This window comes from Balaenoptera ricei, chromosome 2, assembly GCF_028023285.1.
Source record: "Balaenoptera ricei isolate mBalRic1 chromosome 2, mBalRic1.hap2, whole genome shotgun sequence".
In the NCBI taxonomy this organism is placed as follows: Eukaryota; Metazoa; Chordata; class Mammalia; order Artiodactyla; family Balaenopteridae; genus Balaenoptera; species Balaenoptera ricei.
Window position 1 is genome coordinate 3064956 of NC_082640.1, and position 13483 is coordinate 3078438.

Below are 13483 nucleotides of genomic sequence, written 5' to 3' on the forward strand. Positions count from 1 at the left end.
GACAGAAGCTGGCTCACAACACCTTGCTATTGTGGGTGGGGGAAAAGAAGAGGACTAACAGCAGATTTGAATACCAATGTGGTTTAGAAGTTACACACATCATTTCCACTCCCACCCGCTGGCCAAAACTTAGACATGTGGCCTCATCTGCCTACAAGGAGCCTAAGAAATACAATTTCTCTGTAGGCCGAGCTAAATATCAGAGGTGAGAGGGTATCCTTCTCCCGACTCTGGAAGAGTCTTCTCCTTCCTGAAGGGATACCCATCCAATCACTGGACTCCACTCAGAGTCTACGATCTCTGGGCAACGCACCATCTCTGCAACAGATACCGACGTGGCTCCACCCCAGCCCAGTGACCTACAGACCAACAGACCAGGAGCCTTGTGCTCTCCACCACCACCACAGCACCCAAAATACAACGGAACGAAAATAAGATGAATGCAGTTAAGTCTCCCGTTCTGAAAAGAAAAGAATGGCAAATACACATTCTTACCAACGACGAGATATGGCTGGACAAGAAAGGAGAAGAATCCCCCCTCCACCAGGGAAGCCAGATCCTTGGTTAAACTGAGTCCTGTTCTCTGGGGGGAAGAGGAGGGATCTCCTTTGACAGTTTGTCTGCTGGAGCCTGGCTTTGCCTCTGGAAAATTCTTTTTTTTTTTTATTCCCATCGTCCTTTCTAGCCATATGTGAAGTGGATTTGGAAAACTATGCGCTCCAAAGACGTGGCAAAGAGCCGTTGCCAATTTGGGGGTCAAGGGTTGCTTTAGGTGTCAATGTCAAACCCACCACAGGCTTTTACAAGCCAAACTTGTGGCATCTTTGCCAATGTAATCCTCTCAAACATTCAACAGGTCTGTTTGCCTTCAGTCAGTATCACATGAAAGCAACCACAACTAAAGACAGTCCCGTCATAGATACCAAGCGTGTCTTTTCTCCTCCTTCACTTGCTGGCTTCTGTGGCAGATCCATCTTTCCCTCAATTCAAGGTGAGCTACCTTGAGGTCATCTGACTCATGACAGGAGGATTAAACCACCACACCCCAGTGATGTCAGGGCAGGCCACGTGACTTGAGACGGTTCTTCCCCTCTGACTGATTTCAGGCTCAACCATTTAATTTGCTTTGGCCAATAAAATATGAACAAAAGTAACACATGCCACGTCCAAGCACCTGATTCTGCCACATCCTTTTCCTTCTGCCACAGAATAGGCAGAAGGAAATAGGCTTCTCCAAAAAGCCTATTCCTTTGGCTTAGTGGAACAGACAATGTGGAACAGAGCCACGGACATGTCATGAGTAAGAAATAAACCTTTGTTGTTGTAGGGAGCTGAGACTTTGTATTTTTAAGTGCAGCTTTACCTGGCCATGGGGAAATTTTGATGGAATTTAACAAGTAATAACAACAAGTCCCTCAAAATTAAGGACTTGTTATTCAACAAAGGACGTTCTAGACAAAGTTAACAGACAGGCAAAAGACTGGGAGTATGTACTCGCAACATCGAAAAAAAAACCAAGGGATTTAATATCCACTGTATGCCAAGAACTCTTGAAAAATAACAATAAAAAGACAGGAAGTGCAACTGAAAATTGGATAAGAGACAAGCAGACAATTCACCGAAAATAAAAATCAAAGTGGTCAGATAAAATACAGGATGCCCCATTAAGTCTGAATTAAAGACAAATAATGAAAAAAATTCAGTATAAGCATGGCCCAACTAGTACATAATATACACTTATACTAAAAAATTATTTGTTGTTTATTTGAAATTCAAATTTTATAGTGTCCTGTACTTTTACTTTCTAAATCTGGCAAGCGTAGGTGAAATCCATGTGGCTAACAAGTGAATGAAGAGAAGTTGAGCCTCACTAGTAATCAAAGAAAAGCAAATTAAACCTACGTGATGCCATTGTATATCCATTATATTAGCAAAGTCCAGAAAACAAGGCTTTTATCGAAGTGCATATAACCCTGTTTTTTTCCATTTTATTACAAAAGATCACCTAGCCTAAAATTCTTTTTTCATCATACCACTAGGCAATAAAAGCCCGACTATTCACTGCATGTGCACAGAGAAAAACCACACTTCAAATCATAATTTCATACAGTTGGTAGTAAAGGAATAATCCCAGTAACCACGGTCAGGCATCATAGACTTTTTCCTAGAAAACTTAAGTACCTATTTAGAATAAATTTGTAAAAATGAAATGTTGAGGATTGAATATGCTTGAGTATCATTTTGTAATCAACAGCTCTTTCATAAGGAACATCATAACATTAATTTTGCTACTAGATGAAGATTAACCTCTTAAGGTTAACTCTCATAGCAGGTCAGAAACTTGGACTGTAAAGAAAAACAAGAATCAGGCTTCATGTTTTCAAGGAGCTTTCATGTAAAAATGCTTTATCTAAATCACAGCTATAGCTTTAGCACTGGATGATATCCATCTGGAAGGCAGAGGTAAGACACAAAAGCTGTAGGTTAAGGAAGGGAATAGGGGGACTTCCCTGGTGGCGCAGTGGTTAAGAATCCTCCTGCCAACGCAGGGGACACGGGTTCAAGCGCTGGTCCAGGAAGATCCCACATGCCGTGGAGCAACGAAGCCCGCGCGCCACAACTACTGAGCCCGCGTGCCTAGAGCCCACGCACTGCAACAAAGAGCAGCCCCCGCTCCGCTCGCCACAACTAGAGAAAGCCCACGCACAGCAACGAAGACCCAACGCAGCCAAACAACAAATAAATTAAAAAAATTAATTTATTTTTTTTTAAGAAAGGAAGGGAATAGGAGAAGCCTATAAAAACAACGTATACAGCACCCATTCTTTTTTAAATATTATGAGCTTATTTCATGTAAATACAGCATGTATGCTATTTTAAATAAAATTTCGATACAAAACACAAAGTACACCAACAACTCATTTTGCCTTCTTGAACTTCTAGGATAAATAATGCCCTCTGAGTTGATTTTAACATCTCCAGAGGAAAACATTTTTAAAACTAAACTCTTACTGTGAGAGATCAATTTAGAAAAAGACCAACATTTTGGCACAGTTCCGAGAAATAGTCATAAATAGCTCTTTATTTCATTCCGAAGCATAAAAATATTTCAAAATAAATATTAAACCAAAATACTTTATATGAATGGTACTCTGATATAATAGTTGTGGTAAAATGATTTACAGATACTAACGTGACTCAGCCTCCTTTATATAAAAGACATGCAATATAATCTTGAACCCTTCTAAAATGTTGGTAAGGATAATTGCTAGTTTGCTTTCAAAAGGTGATCACTTCTGGAGGTACCTCTAACAACAGCAAACACAGCAAGCTTTTAGATCTATAATTCAGCCTCCATCAGGACGAATTGTGGCAGGCATCTGACACAACACATGCCCACAAGAGAGAAAGGTAAACATAAAAGTCACACAGCTTTCACCATAATGTCTAAGGCATTAAAGTATTTCTATAAATCACATATTACCTTTTTAACTACATATAAAAATAATCCTTGAAACAGCCTGGGTCCCAAATATCATAGAATCCTGAGGCTACTAGGTAGGAAACAAATGATATTCACTGCACTCTTTTTTTTTTTTTTCTTTTAAGTTTCAGAAGAAAAGCAAAATCAGAAGTGTTATATTAGCACCACAGCTAACAAAGGTTTGACATAAACGTGGAAAATTTAAAGTACCTATTCTTCAACTTCAAGAAAGGAAAAGATTATTCCTTGGCTCTTGTCCCAAGCTGGGAACAAGTAAACACAGAACTGGTTTTAAATAAGCCCCAATCAATCAATCCTTAAACTCTACTCAATATTTCCACTTAAGTACACAGCTGAGAAAGTAAGCCAATCAGGAACTGCCCCCCCTTCAGTACCCTCACTCCTCAAAGCTGGTCAGTCCCTAAACTCCAAGTTTAAAGTCAACCAATCCTTAAATTGTCTCACTTTTGAAAAAAAAAAAATCCTAAAACTTCATGCTTCCTCAAAATCCTACCTAAGTACATCTCTGCCTGTTTTGAGGACTATATTCTGCAAGCATAATTCTCCCTTGCTCAGCAAGTATGAAATTCAGCTTTGATTTAGCTACACTTGAGTGGTGGTCTCTTCCTTCAATAATACGATAAATATTATGGTTACTTGGTTATTAGCATTTTTCTTCATGAAGGTAAGAAAAATATTTCTGTTATAATAATTCAATTTTATGGAAAGTTGAGAGTCTTTGCCTTTTAAGTCTAAGTATAATCCTTCTAGCCCAATACACAACTGCACTAACAAAGGGGTCCCTTTCCTTCTCCTCTCAATCCCAGACCCACACCTCACACTATCAATGGTCCAAACCCAGCCGATGGATGTATCATATGAAACACTAAAATTTCCAATTACTGAAACTCGTATCAAAAATTGAGTATCATCAAATAGTCTTCAAAGAATATGGTAACTGAGCAAATATTTAAGTAGATACTCTTTCTGATCTAATAGAAATGACAGTGTGGCTTGGTTTTTTAAGATCTGAAAACCTAAATTCTAAATCCTATATTTGAAACTGGTTTACTTGGGTAAACTGACCATCTCTTCTTAAATTTTTCAGTCTAGAAAATAAAGTGACCATCACCAGCTCCTACCACCTCACAAAAATGATGTATGTACTCATTTAGAGTAAGATGAACTCTAAATGTTTCAGAAAGGCAAATAAAACCCAACCATTATGTTATTTTGTTTGTTGCTAAAGTCAAGTCAGTTTGAGGTTTAGGTCAGCACGGAGAAAAAGTAAGAAAAACTATCTCAATTAGACATAAAAGATGGCTGAAGAGAGTAATATAGGTTCTAATTAGAAAATTAGAATGAATGGGAGTCCTAGCCCAAATATAAATCCCTCTATCAGAATGGAAAAGTGAATCATGCGAGAGGGTTGCCTGACCCAAGTACACTCAGATACGGCTGAGGGCCATGTTTTGGACGCCTTTTGGACTTAGTGGTCTCAAAAAATAAATTCTAAATGGCAAGTAGTGCTACCTTACAGTTTATCAAAGCTCCGTGAAGTTTCCACTCAAGTCCAGTCAGAGTAGGATTACAAACACTGAATTACCAATTGATTCAAGTTAACATGAACATTTGACTAGGTGTTAAAGGAAACCAGAATGTCACCGCAAGATCTGCCATTTTGGCATATTGGTTATTTTGAACTAAAGGCACTTAAATAGCAGGTGAAAGAAAGACACTCTGAGTCTCCTTTGTCCCTCCTGAAAGCAAGAGATAAAACTCCCATGTGACAGGTACTTTCCCTGTACCAGGAGGAAGACATTCTTATCAGCAGAGGCGGGGAACTGGGGGCTGAGAAATCTGTACAAACAAACCTTATTTCAGTAACCCTTATCTTGCTGTTGCCTCCTCACCACTCACCACCCCTGGCCCACACCCCTTTGTCTTGTCAACTCTTCACAAAGTTATCGTTTGTCTAAAATGTGCAAAAGCTTCCTGCTCTGGTCACTTCTTCAGGTCTCCATTCTCTTGTGAAGGCTCCCATGCATATGTAAAAGTTTAATAAAATGTGCATGTTTTTCTCCTGTTAATCTGTTTTATGTCAGATTAATTCTCAGGCCCAGCTAGAGACCCAAAGAGGGTAGACGAGAACTTTCCCTCACCTACAGTGCCAAGAGGCCTACTTAGTTAGGTTAGGCATAGATTTGGTGAATTTATCCAGAAACTGTCGAATTTATTTCTAGAGAAGAATCCATGGAGAGGTAGCATAGCTCAGGGGAAACAGTCAAAACTACATTATGAGCTTGGTGACCTTGAATAAGTTACTTAATATCTCTGAACCTGTTTCCTCGTCTATAAAATAGGAATTATTTCACAGGACTGTCAGAAAGATTAAAAGAGATAACGATAACTAGTAACTTTAAAAGTGTCCTAAGCATCCGGACCTCTGAGTCCTAGATTTACTTGTGTCACTAACTTGCTATAATACACATGACAAGTCATTTGATCTAAGTCTGTTTCCTCATCTGTCAAACAGTGGGGTAATGCATACCCTACACATTTCATGGGGTATTTATGACAATCACATATGAAGATTAATGTGAAAAGGATTTTTCAAATATACAGAAACCCATGTAACTGAGAGATAATTAATTCCACACCTACAAAAATGAAGAGGATTCATACTAACAAACTTGTTACAACCGAGGATTATATAATGCCCCAATTAAATTAACTTTACTAAGAAAAAAATTTCACGCCTAAGAACATACCCAACACACTAGACACGTTGGCAACCACCAGGCCATTAGCTACAAGAATTCTTTTCCATGCAATCAACGCACCAAATTGGCTCAGCTCTCCAATGAACTAAAAGCAGTTCAACACAATCTTTTGTTCGAGCCGGGTGTCTGCCACTTAAAACTACCCCTTCAACGTCTAAAGCATCAGGGAAAAAAAGGAGAAGAAGAAAGCTATACATTTCAGGGTCTCTCAACAGCAGCAGTGCTGACACTTGAACCAAATCGTGTTTCAATGTCGGGGGTGCTCTGCGCACTGTAGGGTATTTAGGCGCATCCTTGGCCGCCACCAACTGGATGCGCGGAGCAGAACCCCTCCCACACAGCTGTGACACCCAAAGATGTCTCCAGGCATTGCCAGATGTCCCCAGGGTGAGTTGGGGAGGGGACAAGATCATCCCCAGTTGAGATCCACTGAGCTACAGCCATAGTACCACCTTCCAGTGGTATTTATCTCACATCTCTCTCTCTCTCCCTATAGACTGGTGGCTTACAATGCAGTCTGAAAAACTAACAGTTCTGCAATATAAGAACTCAAGAAAAGAATGCTGTCTGTAGGACAGTAACATCGTAAAAAGAATTACAGGTACAGTAGGGAGTTACGGTTCAATTATCTCTTCCATCAACATGCTGTTTTTGCTTCATCCTAAGAATTCTCTTCTTGGGAGCTCTTTTGGGGTGACAATTTGGTTAACCTGTCACTAAAGCTTAGTCTCCACCCAGACTTACTAATTCTTATTCGTTAGTGTTTACGTGAAAAAAAAAAAAAAATCAAGCCTCGACGTTTTAATTTCTAAGCAGCCAAATATGAAATTAATCAAAATTAAGTGTTACATATCTACTTAAATTATTAAAATTAAACACATTCAAACATTTAAAATATTAAGTAAAAGTACACAAATTACTATTCAGCTATTACTGTAAATATATAATATATATGTTGAAGGTAATGTGCAAAAATAAAAGAAACCACACGAAGTAGAATTTTAAGAATTACATTTAATGCCTACTACATTCCATCACTGGGCTAGGCACATGGTTTTCTACAAGAAACAATTTCCATAATATCAGTACTTACATTGGTACTCTTAACATGGTAGTTTTTAAATTTGCCTAGGTAAATATAAATTTTAAACGCAATTTGGATAAGTTATCTAGGATGCTATATTTCACCTGGTCAGTGTTAGAAAGAGTGGCTTCTGTTGTCTTCAAATAGGACGGCTGACCATCACTCCCCCTCTGCTGGGAGCTACCTGACACAATTAAATAATCGTCAACCTGCTCTCCCAGAGCCTGAACTTAAAAAGTGACAAAGCCTGAGCCATCAATAGGCCACTTAAGATGCAATTCTACTTTATACCATATCTAATGTTCTTAAGGAAGCTAACTGCAATTGTGGTTAAAAAACTAATGATAATCACTTCAACTCCATTAAATTTAGGGACGCTACAACAGCAGATTTAAGATTTTGTGAACTGCAAAATGAGACAGCACATCTCCACTTTTATACTTGTGGAGGGTTCCTGTTTTAGAGTTCTGGTGGACCTGGTTATTCAGATCAACTCTCCCACCTAAAGCTACAAAAGCTAAACAAAATATAATTGTATCTGTTGTAGGGGAAAAGCTCTGAAAGTAATCATGAAATCTACAATGGTATAAATTTATCAATATATAATCTGTAATGGTTCAGATGTGAAATACTCACATTAGGAAGTAATAAAATTGTGATAAATGTATGGAGGTTATAGTATGCCCTGAAAGAGATCCACAGAAATAACATACCTATTTTTGTGTGTATGGTTCAAGTTCTGTGTTTCCACATTGTTCCACATAATTCCACTCATGACAAATATCACCAGATCCTCCTTCTCTGGCAAGAAATATAGCTCAGTGTTAAAGGGATGATCAGCAGAGAAACTCAAACTCATTCCGATGTGTGGAACTTTGGCCTGATTCACTTAACCGGGTGGAAACCTGCCTAAACACTTCACACAACCCCTCCATCGCCCTCTATTATGCAAGCTGCAACATTTTAAGGCAACTCCCTTATTTCACCAGCGGGCCCTGTCAACACTGATGTAACAGAACTGGAAAAACTCATCACTCCACCATGATATTCAAATATCAAACTGTATTCCACTTGGGAAAAATTATACGGTTGCCAAATAAAACTAATGTAAATATAGTAAACGAGGCAAGGCTCTGAGTCATTCTTTTCTTGAAAAGGACTCTTGGGGAACCTCAAATCCATCCCGCGACCGCTCAGGCCTTCTTTTGCTCCTCTGACCCCTCCCCGCCCCACCCTCAAGCGTGCGGGGCAGAGCGGGGGCGGCAAGGAGGCCAGGATGAACTCATCAGTGTGCGTTTCGTCCACTCTAGTTTTATCCCCACGGGTCCTTCCTCACTCCCTTTCCTCCAGAAAGAGAGCTATGTTTTATTCCTCTCTGAACCCCCCAAACCTCAGCCAGCGTCCCGCATGTAAAGTCGTCCCTAACATCTACTGCATGGCAAGCACCAGATTCGGGACTAGAGACAGAGAAGCAGAAGAGATACGGACCTCACCCTCTGAACCTCACAGAGGGGGAATATTGGATGCCGGCTGCCTGAACGCAATCAAGTAATGAAAGGCCAGTGAGCACAGCGCCAACCGCCTGTGTTCCTCTCTCCCCTCGCCAATCAAGGCTTAATGAGGAACCAAAGACGGCTTTCTCTTAAGAAATACAAACGTGTGTCTTCAGCCCTGACCATTCCCCTGAGATCCACATCCATACATCCAAGGGCCCACTCAACGTGTCGACTTGCAGGGCGTTACAGGGATAAACTGCGTGGGCTTGGAAGGCAGACGGCGTGGGGTTTGAATCCCAGCTCCATCACTGCCCAGCTGGGTGCCAGCAGGCGGGTCACTTTGAACCTCTCTGTGCCTCTGTCTTCTCCCGCGTAAAGTCGGGACTCTGATGGCTCCTGGCACACACAGCTGTGATATAAGGATTAAATGAATTAACATGCGTAAACACGCTTAAAACCCCATCGAGCACACACTTCACGCTTACACGGTGCTTACTGTTATTCCTAGCGCCGGTACTGCTGTTACTATGTCTGTCGGGCATCTAAAACTTGTCCAAAACAGAATGCACGGTTTTCTTCCCAAACCCCTTTCTCTCGTCTCGGGAAACACACCACTATCCATCCAGCTGTTCCAGCCTAAAACCTGAGAAGTCATCACTTCTTCCTTTCCCCACCCTCCAACGAGCAAGTCCGCACCAGCACTTCCGGCTTCAGAAGCTTTCCACGACTTTGACCCGTACCATCACCTCGCCAATACCTCCCTAGTGCAGGTGCCCACCGCCTCTCCCCAGGGTGCAGCAAGACTCTCCCACCTCCCCACTCTCAATACTCCCCGCTCCACGACCCTCCGGCTAACTCTCCGTCCAAGAGCACCGAAGTCAGACGCTCTTCCCGTGATGCAAACCTCCCCGGGGTTTTCCGTCACACTTGGAGGAGCATCTTCACTGCCCCACGCCGACAAGGGCCCTCCGACGCCACCGGCCGCCACCTTCCCCCTCCTCGCTCTGCTCTGAACACTCTCTCCCTGCCACGCCCTGGCCACCCCAGCCTCGCTTCCCCTCAACGCACTGCGCCGGGGTCACTCCCGCCGCAAGGCAGTAGCGGTACTGTCCTTCGAAGTCCGGACTCTGAAGTCGCGCTGCCCAAACTCAGATGCTGTCCCTGTCACGTTTCAGCTGCGCCACCCTGAGCAAAGTCTTAACCCCTCCGTGTGTCAGGGTCCCCATCGATAAAAATGGAGATAGTAATACAGACCTCAGAAGGCCGTAAAAACTTCACTGAGCGTTGAGACGAGGGCCTCACATGCAGTAAGCTCCAGGCAAGGTTTACTGCTACGATTATTCCTGCCTGGCAGGCTCTTAGCTCAGGCCCTTCCTCTCACGTCAGTCCATTCAACTACCGCCCCCTTTGAGAGGTGTCCCCAGACAGACCCCCTCTGAAGCGACCTGCCTGCTCTCCCACTCTTGTCCTTGTCTTCCGTTGCCTCACCGCCGTCTGAAATGACATCACGTACTTGCTCTGTGCTGCCCGAGGCCCCGCCGGAACGTGAGCTGCACGAGGTTGGAGACGTCGTCTCATTTGCTGCTCTAGTTCCGCTTCCGACTCAGGCCCTGACTCTGAAAGCACAACGCACCTCTTCCCCAGGTTAGGGAACCGTTGTGAATTTCTTAATCACGACACCGTACTGGGCCAGCCTCTCGTTTTCACCTTCATGACCACATCTGATCCTCAGCAGAGCAACGGTACGCATACCATCACCTCCCATTTTAGGGAGAAGGCGCAAGTTCCAAGTTTGGGTGACACATCTTTGGACGCAAAAGCTAGTAACGAGCAGAACAAAGGTTCGAACCCCTGCGTTCCGAGTCTAAGGCCCTTCAAACTAGGATGGAAGAGTATTAGGCCCTGGAGCTGATGATCTCTCAGTCTCCTGAATAAATGCGCCGGGGGTGCCCGGTCCTCTGCCCTTCGAAGTTCCTGACAAGCACTTGCCCTGAATCTGAGAACGAGTTCGGCACAGCACTAACGCGTGGGCGGCGCACCAAGCCCCGGCGGGCAGGCAGCTACGACGGCGGGGCGTTCCAAAGGGACACGGCAGCACCCCGCGACTCCTCCGGGGCGCTCAGAGTTCTCTCTGCAAACCCGCACGGCGGGGCCTCATAACCGCCCAGAGCGCTGCGGTGACGCTTCCAGCGACTTCTTGGCCCCCGTCCACCACGTTCAGATCGGCCGTCGGGCTCGAGGGCGGTCTAGGATCAGAGCGGGCGGAGGAAGGCGGGAGGCAGACCCACGGCAAGGACCCCGGCCCACGAGACCTGTCAGAGAGCTGCGGCTCCCCACGTTCGCAGAGTAGCCCATTGCCTTTGTACGCTTTCTCCTGGCGCGGTCACATGCTAGTGTCACCTTGCGTGCTCTCACGACGCGCCCGGCCCTGGGGCTGCCTCGGAGGGAGGCCGGAGGCCGCTTCGCCTCCAGTGTACGCGGAAAGGACACTGAGGCAGCAAGTGGTCATCCCTGCAAGCGGCTCCGCCTCAGCCACCTGGTCGCTCGCGGGACCCCAGAGAAGGCCCGGGGGGGGGGTGTCTCCGCAGGAACCCTGCACCCCTGACTCAGTATGTGCAGAGGGGAACCCAGTCCCCCCATCGGGGAAGGAAGAAAGAAAGGGGCCTCTCCCCCCGGACTCCCCCTTCCCCGGCCTCAATCACGGCCCCAGGGGAGACGCTGCGGTGCTGCCGGGGCGCGGCCTCGCCTGCTCGCACGCCCGTCCCTCCCGCCGCGGAGGGCGCGCTCCCGGCCCGGGCGGGCACCTGTCCCGTCACCGCGTTCAGCGGCTCCCCGGACCGCCCCAGGAGCAGAACCCACGGCCACCACCGACTCCGGGGGTGCGAGCAGCCGGGCGAGCCCCGCAGGCCCGGGGAACGGCAGGAATCCTAAGAAACTTACAGTTTTCCTACCGCGTGCGCGTCACGGCGAAGTGACGTCACGGGACCAAGCGCCCGGGAAGGTCAGGCCGCGGGTCGCCGCCGCCCGCCCCCCCGCGGCCCCGCCCCCAGCGCGCCGGCGGGAGACACGCCCTTCCTCAGCGGCCCCGCCCCGCCGCGGAGCCCTGGGCGCGGGCGCAGGCGCAGACAGCCCGCGTGGCTGCAAAGACCCCGGGAACATAGCAAGCGGGCTCTCGCCCGGGGGCTGGAGCAGGACGCCAGGGTTGTGAGGTAGATTTTCCACACACATTGCCTTCCCTCCCTCACGTGTTCCTTAAAAGTCCTCCACGTGAGGAAACAGCCATTTGCTCTTCACCAGGTGCCACGGGCCCCTCGGCCGGGAGGGGTCAGCTCTTCCACCGGCCCTTGCTCCTGCCCCGGACCCTCAAGACTCCGCCCCAACTGGATAGGCCCTGACTCGGCCCCGCCCACTCCGGTTATGCCCCGCCCCAGGCTCCGCCCCAACCGGACCTGCTCCGGCTCGGCCCCGCCCCCTGGGCCCCGCCCTTCCGGCTCCCGCTCGAGGCGAGGCGGGCGCTTGGCGACCCCACCCTGTCCCGGCGGCTCCTCTAGCTTTTTACTTGAGTTTTTAGCCTCTCCCTTTCCTACTGGGTTTCCCGCTTTGGCTCAGTGAGGCGACTTGCAGACTACCGTTCTCCTCTATTAAGCTTAGCAGGCGATGATCTGTACAAACAAACAAGGATGTTCGCTTCTTCGCTCTTGTAAACTTTCTGCCACCTCCTCCTCCTCGCGTGACGACACCTTCCTGCGCCCATCCCACGGGTCTCTGTCCCTTTTTAGGCTCTTTCCTGTGTTCTTACAAATGACGAGTGCTGGATCGAAGATGGCTCAGTGGAAGCAAAAAGGAAGGCTCGAAGAGCCGACAGCAATATACTAAACATTTATTTCTGACTTGTAGGATTCTTATATTATTACTCTTATAGGCAGGAAAAAAAAAACTTGATGCTTAAAAGTGGCTCAGACAAATATGTCTTGGGGAAAAATAAAGAATGGGAAAAACAGGCCTTGGAAATAGACGCTAAGGCGGAAGTACTGAAGAGAGAAAGGATCACTTTTAAAAACTTACTTGGAATCAGGACAAATAGCTAGATGAAGCAGGGAATTTTGCCCGGCAGCTCCAGTGTAAATAAAACCTGAAACAATTGTTTGTTTACACTCTCATTGAAAATACTGTAGTATTTTTATAGGAAAGAGTGATGCGGGGGAATGTTAGCCTTTAACGCCTGATATCTGGGCTGGTTAAAAATAAACGTATTATTCAGGAAAAATCCACGTAATTAAAGTTTAGAGAAGTTTCTGATTTGGATATTATTCGTACATTTTATCTTAATATATCATAAGGTTTTAACGATCATTATCAAATGATGTAAGAAATTTTTTAAGTTTGTAGATAACAATTTTAACAAAAATAAGTTTTTTGTTCTGTGGATCAGAGTTATAGAAAAATTACCAATTTTTTAAAGTTCTGCGTATTGAACAAATGACAATATATTTTCCTTGCAAAACAACAATTTTAAGAAAACTTGAAATTGGCAATTTCATTATTTACATGCTTATAAAATCCCCAAAATTGGAATTCTTTTTTAAGGAGATTCTAGATACTCCAATGGGAGCGTCCCACACATCGTATATGTCAT

At 45.3% G+C, this 13483-nt stretch overlaps 1 protein-coding gene across 41 annotated transcripts in view; it reads right to left on the minus strand.

The window, feature by feature from the left end:
• Positions 1–11883, minus strand: part of ZNF438 (zinc finger protein 438) — a 213670-nt gene extending 201787 nt beyond the window's left edge. For 33 of the 41 annotated variants that reach the window (XR_009499992.1, XR_009499991.1, XR_009499983.1 and 30 more), the window contains exons 1-2: positions 10361–10396; positions 8065–9256 (exon numbers count right to left, since the gene is read on the minus strand). Coding sequence is in view for 2 of the 41 variants with exons in the window: in XM_059909576.1 (XP_059765559.1) it covers positions 8065–8210 (146 nt within the window). In the remaining 39 variants the exon portion in view is untranslated. The other 8 variants (XM_059909665.1, XM_059909629.1, XM_059909590.1 and 5 more) reach the window with 4 other exon arrangements.
• Positions 11884–13483: the final 1600 nt, after the last annotated feature.